Source organism: Penaeus japonicus, unplaced genomic scaffold, assembly GCF_977035675.1.
Source record: "Penaeus japonicus unplaced genomic scaffold, GWHDUDI00000001_assembly GWHDUDI00000007, whole genome shotgun sequence".
NCBI lineage: Eukaryota > Metazoa > Arthropoda > Malacostraca > Decapoda > Penaeidae > Penaeus > Penaeus japonicus.
Genome location: NW_028234409.1, coordinates 9930848 through 9940847, shown reverse-complemented (window position 1 = coordinate 9940847; position 10000 = coordinate 9930848). Strand labels below are relative to the sequence as shown.

Genomic DNA, 10000 nt, shown 5'->3' with positions numbered 1-10000 from the left:
TGTATGTATATATATATAAATACTTCTCTTTAACAAACATTTACTCAGAATAATTCAACCTTCTGAGACGTCAGTGTATCGTCACTACAGCAGCAACAGAGATTCTAGAACGACACATGGGAATTGAATCTCCTGTCTTGCATTCTCCTTCCCATGATGAATTCAGGCTCAAACCTCTCAGCTCTGGGAGAAAATGTTTTGTGTTACATATTTTGCAATTATAGTAAGATTTTGTGGAGTTCTTTAGTGATAAATAACTCTTATGGAGTTATTACTACAAGTAATACTTTTGACACTATTACAACTATCATCAATGGTAATACAGCAAAAAACAAAGTTAATCAAAGAACAATAATATTATTATCAACATTATTATCACAATTGCTTTAAATATCATGAATATTTTATAATCACTACAAATGGGACCTATGACCAACAACTATGTCATATACAAATGACTCACCCAGCCTGCTTCAGTTGGTGAAGACACCATGCCACACGTACACATTCCCTTCCTCACCCCTCACTTCAATGGTGTTGCGACCCGAGTTGGCCAGCTGATACTGCCAAGAAAAAGAAAACATTGAGGGATTGTACAAGGGGTACAGGTAATTATTCCTGTGTACTCCTAAGGTGTAGATGACTGGTTGTAAGAATAATCTCATATTCCAGAAAAACAAACAATATTATGAATCAACCAATTCAATCTCCGACCTCACACACACACTCATGTAGACACATACAAAATCCTGAAAACAAAGATATTAAACCCTTGACAATAGATAGTACGACATTCACATCATGGCTTGGCTGGTCTTCTTGCCAGTGACGTGAACACATCATGGCTTTTATCTGATTGGCTCACCGGCTAATTGGGCGCGTCGTTACCGGCCGCCGCCTCAGCCAACAAATAGCCTGTGCATTTTGAAATACCCCGGCACAGTGTCCAGGCAGATCCAAACCCTATAAAAATTTCATAGCCTAACAACCAACTCAGCACCCCTTCTGACCCTTGAGCCCCAAAACCTCACCTCATCCTCTGTGGTGACAAGTGTAGCATGGCTGGCATGTGGCGAGGACCCAACCTGTGCCTGGGTAATCATGCGCGGGATGATGTTGAGGTTTATGGGCTGGTGGGCATTGTCATCCATGATGATCACTTCTGGGGTCAACGTTGTGGTTGTTCCTCCTGGTGACACCGGCCCAGTTGTTAGCGTTGCAATGTTCCCTGAGACTGGCACTGCCACTTGCTGAAATTAAAATGGTTATAAGATTAAGTGAGAGGATTTGGACTGCCTTAGATTATCTGATGCGTTTTTTATTGGAAAATGAAGCAAAAAAGAAAAGGAAAGGAAAGGAAAGAAAAAAACAATATAAAAAACTTTATTTAATGAAGCTCTGTGATGGTAAAAAAAAAAAAGGAAAAACAAAGAAAAAGAAAAAATTAATGCATTATCAAGAAAAGTTAATAAACAAGCTCAAACCTGAGGCTGCCTGTGCGCAGGTGGTGGATGCACTGCTGTGGCCACATGCTGTGCATTCAGCCCAGACACCATTATTCTGATGGGCTGATCTGGACCTGTCACCTGGTCAGCAACTATCAGTTGAGGAGTGCTGCTGCCCTGCGACACTGCACCCGATACAATCTGAGGACAAGATTATATAAATTAGAAAGGAAAATAAATAAACAAATAAACATATGAATATATAATAATATATAATATCAATGTCTAAATACTAATCTACACAAGTTATCTAACCAACCAACCTGAGCATGGGGTGCTGGAGAGGGTGACTGGGTGCCCACTTGTGTAACAGCAGTAGAGGCAGGTGTTCCAACTGTGTTGTTGGCATTGGCTTGCTCTCGCATGTGTGTCTGCCGGTGCCGCTTCATGTCTGAGCGTACACGGAAAGGCTTGCCACAGTCTGGGCATGGGTGAGGTCTTTCACCTGAAAAATGTGAATATAAAATAAAAATTAATAATTATACAAAAATGATAACAGCAAATGCCAGAAATAAGAAAATCATGACAAAAGTATCATATCAAGACCTCACTCCACTTCTTTACAAAACATAAACAATGACCAACATTCAGTAAATCCTTGACTCACCTGTGTGAATTCTCTTGTGATTCTGCAGGTACGAGGCTGCGCGGAATGCCTTGTCACAGCGTTCACACTTGTAATTCTTTTCCCCAGTATGAATTCTACGGTGAACAACCAGGCAGTATTTACGCTTGAAGTCCTTGCCACAGAACTCGCACTGGTACTGTCTGTGAAGGAGAATCAAAGAATAAAGATGACTGATGATAATGACATTGATACTATTGAGAAAAATACTAATGGCAACCACTTCCACTATATCACTCTATGAATGTTGAGAGGACGTGATATTCTGGCGTCATGTGTCTATTGTCAAGGCTGTGCACTCCTCAACTTGGGGATGTGCATGGGCATAAGGAGGCCTGGGAGTTAGGGTAGGTGTCTGTGTGTGTTGTCCAGCCTTTATTTGTATGTGTAGAGTGAAGGGTGATGTCTGCAGCAGAGTCAGATGAGGTGTACTCTGTCTGTTATAAGCAATTGTGTCTCTGTGAAGCGTATGGAGGGCGAGTGAGTTTCTTATTTGTGCATATGTGTGACAGTTTCCTCAGTGAAATAGTTGGCAAGCCAACATTTGGTCTTGTTGAATAAAGCTGTGTTCTATAGTCTGTTTATGAAATGGTGTCTAAGAATACCATCAAGGGCTTTGTTGATGTCTTTTGTGGAGTCTGAATGCATTGAAGCAATCTTAGACTCATTGTGTTAGGTCTGTAAGTGATAATGTGAAGGTGGTGTGGTCTATTGCTGTGTTGCATGGGTGAGTGGAAAGTGTGGTGTGGTGACTAGTAGGATGAGGCATTCATTACAGAGTAATTTTATCAGTCCATAAGAGGTAACTTCTGTAGTTGTTTTGCTGAATTTGAGAAGTGGAAGGCTCATCATGAAAATGTCTGTGATGATAGCAATAATAATGATAATGATGATGATAATAATAACAATGTCAATATTGATAATAACAATAGTAAACATAACAATAGTAAAATTATATTGCCAACAATAGTAGTAAGGAGAATACTATTTATGATGATCAGTAATGGGATATTTGTACTACTAATAAATGATAATGAGAAAATAGGAAATTAAAAGTAAACATCTTAATGGCCTGACCTGGCATCAGAGTGAACGGAGGTAGTGTGGTATCTCAGGTCTCCCCACTGGCGGAAGAACTTGCCACAGTGTTCGCACTTGTATGGCTTCTCTCCACTGTGCAGCCTTAGGTGGACCTTCAGTGCACTTGCAGCGTAAAAGGCCTTGCCACACTGCTCACACTGATGAGGTCGCTCACCTGTGAGAGGTGTTGCATTGTTAAGTCTCCCTTATTTATAAATATATATATTTTTTTATAAATATATAGAAACAAATACAATAGAATAATAATATCAATTTTAACCCCTCCAAAAAAGGCAATGCAACATACCTGTGTGTCCTCTAATGTGGTAGACAAGGGAGTTCTTGTGTGTAAATACCCTGGGGCACATAGTGCAAGCATAGCCTCCCTTCACTGTCTTGCCAATCTTCATCTTCTTCTTGGGTGCCCCTTTGTTCTGGGGTCCCTCTTCCTTGTGCTCAATCTTCCTGTGGGTCATGAGCTTGGACTTGGACTTGAAGACACGGTAACAGTCTTCACAGTTGAATTCTGGGGGGTTCTCACTATGCTCTGTCTGGACGTGGGAGTCAAGAGCCATCTGTGTCCGGTAACTCTTGGGGCAGGCCAGGCAAGTATATGGTTTCTCCACAGCACTGCTCTCATCCTCCTCCATGTGTGTCACCTTGAGATGGACCTCAAGCATGCTCTCCTTGCGGAATGTTTTGTTGCACAGTTCACACTTGTAGTGTTCGCGGGAGTGCACCATGGAGTGTTCCTGCAGGGCATCTGCACTTTCAAACTCACCCCCACACACCTCACACTTGTGTTTCTTGTACGGCTCATAATGACCTTTCAAGTGCTCAAAGAACTTTAGCTGCGTTTCAAATCCCTTTGAGCAGATCTCACAACTGAAAGGCTTGGGCTTGGCTGGGGGTGGTGTGTGTGTCTGCTTGTGGGCTGTGAATTGCTGCTGGTTTGTGAACTGCTCTCCACACTGAGCACACTTGTAGCACTTGACATGCTTCTTGGTTGTCTTCAGCTTCTTGGGAATTCTCTTCTTGTGGGGTAGCGACTTCTTCCCGTCTGTGCTGTAGTTCCCGCCGTTGTCCTGGTCTTCGTCATTAGAGTCAAGTTCCTCCTCCAGGGGATCTTCCTCCTCCATCACTTCTTCCATTGGGTCCTCCTCCTCAAACTCTGCTGTGATCACCATGTCCTCTACCTTGACCAACTGCTGGGGGAGGTGTGGGAGAATTTCCTCTTCCTTCAGGTTCTGGTTCACATACTCCACATACTCAGGCCTACGGCGAATAGGACGACCGCTACGGGAGACGAGGGGCATCAGCTGAGGAGGAGGGTGTGACTGCTGCTGCTCCTGTGGTTCGCTTACCTGGTTGCTCTGCTCCTTCTGAATCTGCTGGAACTGCTTAGACTGCTGCTGAATCTGACGCTGGTGTTGCTGAACCTGTCTCTGTTGCTGCTGCTGCTGCTGATGTGTCTGTTGTTGCTGTTGTTGGTGCTGCTGTTGTTGTTGTTGCTGTTGCTGCTGCTGTTGCTGCTGCTGTTGTGGCTGCTGCTGAAACTGAAACTGTTTCTGTGGCTGCTGTAACCTATGTGGATGTTGGATCTGTCTTTGCTGCTGCTGCTCTTGGTGCTGCTGCTGAATCTGTCTTTGCTGGTGGTGTTGCTGTTGATGCTGCTGTTGCTGATGGTGTTGCTGTTGATGCTGCTGTTGTTGTTGCTGCAGTTGCTGCATCTGTCTCTTCTGGACATCAAGCTTTGAGGGCTTTCGGTAGTCATGCAGCGCCTGAGGTAAGCCATCATGGTCCAGCTGGACTAAATTGGCTGTTGTTACATCTGAGAGCACATGCTCAGTCTGATCAGGTTCTGGTGTCTGTTGCTGTTGCTGGTGTTGCTGCTCCTGCTGCTGCAAGAACAGATCCGAGTAAGCTCGTCCCAGCAACTGAGCCTTGGGTGTTTGGTGTTCATGCCGCACGTGATGGGCACTTGACGTGGTGGGAGCAGGAGTCGTGGTTGGATTAATCACATCAAAATAAAGCTCAAGGGGTGCTGACGCAGTAGCCCCTTTCATGGCTGCATCGTTCATCTCCACAAAAGCCACATTATCAACAGATACGAGAGCATCTGGGAACTTAGCCTGCTGGTCATCTGGAAGGGGCATCTGTGTAACGTACTCCAGGCTACCATATGAATCTTGTGCACTGCCGCCAGCTGAGGTAAATGTGACTGCAGGGCTGACAGAGCTGAGTGTGCGTGAGCCCTGGGCCATGACACCATCCAGCAGGGCCTGTGTCCCCCCTGAGGGTGCAGGGGCATAGTGCTGGGAAGCCGCTCCAAGGGAGGTGAGGCCTGTGGTTGTCAGCGTACCTCCTGGGCCATTGAGACCCAGTTGGTCCAGCTGAGCTGCGTCCATCTTTGGCAGACTAACCACGTTCATCTCTAGGGGCCCACTTCCTCCCAGGATGGTCCCATCTTCACTCTCTGACATCACTCACCTGCAGTTAAAGAACAATATTATTAATCTTGACAGCAATATCAAAAATATTAGTAGTAGTAGTGCTAATACTAATAATACTAAAAAATAATAGTACAATACAGTACAAATAAAGAACAATATTAATTACTATGACAACAATATTAATAATACTATTCATAGTAGAGCTATTACCAATAATACTAAATATAATAGTACAGTACTCTTATAAATACTGTATTCTAGTGGTCTGAAGTTGATGATGGAGAGGATTTACTTAATAAGGAAATGTAAGAGAGAAGGAGAGGGAGAAGGAGGGATGGAAAAGGAAAGGGAGAAAGGGAAAGAGGGATGACTATTTTAGTAATATAATTTCATTATTTTTTTTTAAGACACCTGCAGTGGCTTAAAAAATGTTTTTATATCTTTAAATAATGATGTTGAAACTCAGTGATCTGTGACAGATGGCCTACAATATGAAGTCTACCAATATGTTGGTTCAGAGTCAAATTAACTGATTCCTTATTTGACAATAAATTACCAAGGAGTTTGAAAAGTTGCATCTTGGCAGAATATATCTGGTATATGCTTGTTGGCCTTTTCTGCAGTACTGACAAGTACAAAGGCTAGTTGTGGACATATGGGTGTCTTCCAGACATTTACCTAAGCTTTTGTCAGAAAATGCTACAAATTGCCAGTCTTCAAATAATATAAGGAAATTTTATATTTAAAATGTAGAGGTCTACTCATACCATGATATTCTCAGTGATCTGCAGTGTGGCAAAACCAAAAGAAATATAATAATTAGTTTAATCCAGAACGTCATAAATTATACTATGAACATTCATATATATGAACCATGTGACATGAGCCCCAAAGAATAAAAATAATCTACTATCAAATAAAACCTAAAATACAGATCTTGTAAGTATAAACATGTAAAATGACCTGTAAAATATTGGAAAAGTTTAAAAACAAACTATGAAAGAACACAATCAGATTTTACTCAATGCTCTATATTTCCAGAGACCTAAGGCCTTACACATTCGCATTCCACCAGTCTAAAAAAGTTATTAAAGGATCATTGTATTAAATTCTTTAAAGAATTCTTAAAGAGACAATTTATAAAGTGAAAGAAGAGAGGGTATGCATTAATATTATCATAGGATTAGTGTCATTACAAATTAATTTCAAAATCATGTTTGTTGTGCAGAAAGTATAATACCTTTTAGAATAATTGTCTACTGTCAGCTCATGGAAAAGTAGGATCAGATATTGATATTGTACAAATAAAAGATGAATTTCTTTTTAGCTTTCCCTACTCATTCCAAATATTAGACATTTATTCAAAAAAGTTTGAGTCAAAATAATTTAATTTCATATCTGAAGAAGTTTCCCTTTTTTTGTCATCAAACATTAAATAAAAAATAAAAAAACAGGTCTAAATTCAATTTAGGAATTATTTCAAAATAAAAAAAAGTAGTAAAAAGTGCATTTCGCTTCCCTATCCCTGTCAGAACAAAGACTCCGAAACTCCCTCTCGTTCCCTCACTCCCCCCTTTACATCGCCCCTACGCCCATCTCCTTTCCTTCTTCCTCATCCTCCTCCTCCTTCTCTCGTTCTCCCCCTTGTCCTCCTCCTCCCTCTCATCTTCTTCCTCCCCCTCCTCCTGCCAGTCCTCCACCTCCTCCTCCCTCTCCTCCGTCCACCATTTTCGAGCCCAAAATCAAGAATATCTTTGTCGCCAAGGTCAGCCTGCGAGTCTCGTCCCCTCTTTTACCTCTATCGCTCTCTCTCCCCCTTATTTCCCGACAGCATCGCGGCCTGGTTCGGTGCCGCCGCCGTAGCCCCGTTGTGCTGTTGACATGGCTGTTGTTGACATGTCGGGCGCGTTGCCATAATACTTACGCGGGAGGCGGAATCCGGGCTCCGAGGCGAGAGATGTGACAACAATGGAGGTGGAGGGCCTAGCCGAGCCTTGGGCCGTGCACTTTTCGAAAGGGGGAGTTTGAATAAAGGGGATTTTTTTCGACAGGGAGTAAAGAGAGATTTGGATGTTTTTTCGTTTTATCCTGTAAGAATGGATGGTGCTTTTAGTGTAGTAGTTATTGTGGTTTGGAATGTTTTTCTGAGTCGTGGATGATGCTTTGAAATGTTTACTTTAGATATTCTGATTAATTTGCTTGGGTAAGGATGTAAATCAGACTTTTATTATATTTTGTCAATTCTAGATTGCTGAAATCATAAATAAAGTTACAATTAAAAGTTTATATCAATCTTAGGGATTAGGAAAACTGCTATCCCTACCTTCCACAGAAGGTAACGAGCTCATATTTTTTGTTGGTTATGGATTTCTAATGTTGTATATTCTTAAAAAGTAATGACAAGCAAAATAATTCATAAACCTATATACATTATAATGTGAAATATTTTTCGAACGTGGTGTCGATGTGATTCTAATTACAACAACTATATTTCAGATTCAGTACCTGACAGCAGTACCATATTGTATGATATAACATAACAAAATAACAAGAGCTGTTATCTATATAAATTGAAGACAAAAATCTAATACTTTATTATTATTTTAAAGGGGCAATGATGAGAGATAAAAGAAGTGAACATTTTCTAAAAACTCTTTTAAGCCCGTGAGCGTGTAAACAAATCTCGTCTATTCGCACGTGCGTGTGTGTGTATCTCTCTCAGTCTGCAAAAGAGCCACCAAAATGAAATTTAAGAGGCAGAGGAATGCTACCAACAAGCCAAATGCCATAGGTCTTGCGAAAACACTAATCAAACGAAAAGAGCGCCGTAAACAAAAGCGGCTTCAAGCTAAACAGAAAAAATCATTATTCTCGAAAAGGTTCCGCCGCGGGAAAGGTAGATATAATAGTGAGGATGGACCTACGGCAAATAGTCCTAATTCCAAAGGAATCAAACAGTTGCAAGCCTACGCGCAGGCAGAGAAAGAGAAGATGGGCATATTAAAAAATAAAGGCAAGAAAGGCAAAGACAAATTTCAAGGGAAGGGAAAGGGTGGCAAACAAAATGGCAACCAAAGAATGCAGGATGAAGAATCAGAAGAGGAGAAGGAAGAACAGGGTTTCAAGATGTCCTCTTCCGTGAGCGATCGTATGGCCAGGTTGCAGGAGTATGTCAATCAGGAGTCAAGGAAGATGGGGACATTTGAGGAAGGTGAAGGAGGGAAGAAGAAAAAAAATAAAAACCAGCCTGGACCCAGTGAAGAAACAGAGACAGGCAAGGATTCCAAGAACATCCAAGACAAGACAAAGTTAAAGAAGTTGCAACAGGAGATTGAAGCAGATGACAAAGAGATCAAGAAGTTGTCAACCCTCTTGAATCTAAACACAAAGTCCCGCAAGAAAATGGTTCCGCTCCTTGGCGATGACTTTGGTAGCCTGATTCAAGACATTGAAGGGGGACACATGCAACACCTGAACAAGTACAAGAATGCAGACGTTGCTGCAAGCGACAGCGAAGATGAGTTGGAGAAAGACATGGCCATGGCACTAGGGCAGACGAAGGTGAAGAAAAAGAAGAGTAAAGTTAAAGAGACTCAGGAGGACAGAGAGGATGAGGGAGGATCAGTTGATGATGCTTTTGATACTTTTGAAAATGGAGAGGATGATGGTGATGATATGGACGAATATGAGGGATTGGGTAATGATGATTTTGATGCTTTTGAAAATGGCATAGATGTGGAGAGTGAGGAAGATAGTGATTTAGAATATGGATATGGTGAAGATAGAAGCAGACCTACAAAGTTTAAAAAGAGGAGACAAGCTAAACACGCTGAAGAGGAGAGTGATGATGATATAGATTATGGAGATGATAATGAAAACACTGATGGTGAGGAAGGAGAATTAGGTGACATAGATGATGGAGAGGAAAATGGATACACAAATGAAAAAGCAGATAGTGAAGATGGGATGTTCTCTGCAGAAGGTGAATGGTACACAGATGATGAGGAGGCCGAGGAACCACCAAAGATAGATTATGGCAGGTTATCACGAGAGAGGGAAGACGATTTTGATGGCGAGGAAGTTCAAAGTGAAGAGGGGGAAGAAGAGGAAGAAAATGATGGATTTTTGGATGCTGAAGCAATGGAGTGCAGTGATGAGGAGAGCGAAGATGATGGTCGGGAGCTTGTTCATGACATTAGGAATGAAGAAGATTTTGCCTTTGAGGGCGGCAGTGGCTACTACAGCAAGCCGGAAATCCTGAAGAATGGACAGGAAAATGAGATTGACAAGTATTCAAGCAATAGTGAGGATGATACAGACCTTGAAGACTTTGTTGT

The 10000-nt window shown here is 41.8% G+C and overlaps 2 protein-coding genes across 3 annotated transcripts in view; one reads left to right on the top strand and one right to left on the bottom strand.

Annotated features, from left to right (window-relative positions):
• The window catches only part of LOC122259510 (uncharacterized), an 8108-nt gene extending 423 nt beyond the window's left edge, over positions 1-7685 (bottom strand). The window contains exons 1-9 of one of the 2 annotated variants that reach the window (XM_043026336.2): positions 7588-7685; positions 3518-5700; positions 3208-3385; positions 2113-2273; positions 1769-1950; positions 1485-1646; positions 1032-1250; positions 464-563; positions 1-183 (exon numbers count right to left, since the gene is read on the bottom strand). The exon at positions 1-183 is cut by the window's left edge and continues 423 nt beyond it. In XM_043026336.2, coding sequence (XP_042882270.2) covers positions 474-563; positions 1032-1250; positions 1485-1646; positions 1769-1950; positions 2113-2273; positions 3208-3385; positions 3518-5693 — 3168 coding nt within the window. In that variant the 5' untranslated portion in view covers positions 5694-5700; positions 7588-7685 and the 3' untranslated portion in view covers positions 1-183; positions 464-473. Of the gene's footprint in view, positions 184-463; positions 564-1031; positions 1251-1484; positions 1647-1768; positions 1951-2112; positions 2274-3207; positions 3386-3517; positions 5701-7459 lie in introns of both variants that reach the window. The other variant, XM_043026337.2, reaches the window with a different exon arrangement.
• Positions 7686-8302: 617 nt separating this feature from the next.
• The window catches only part of LOC122259509 (uncharacterized), a 10528-nt gene continuing 8830 nt past the window's right edge, over positions 8303-10000 (top strand). Inside the window, exon 1 of the mRNA XM_043026335.2 lies at positions 8303-10000. This exon is cut by the window's right edge and continues 1420 nt beyond it. Within this exon, the coding sequence (XP_042882269.2) occupies positions 8406-10000 (1595 nt within the window). The 5' untranslated portion in view covers positions 8303-8405.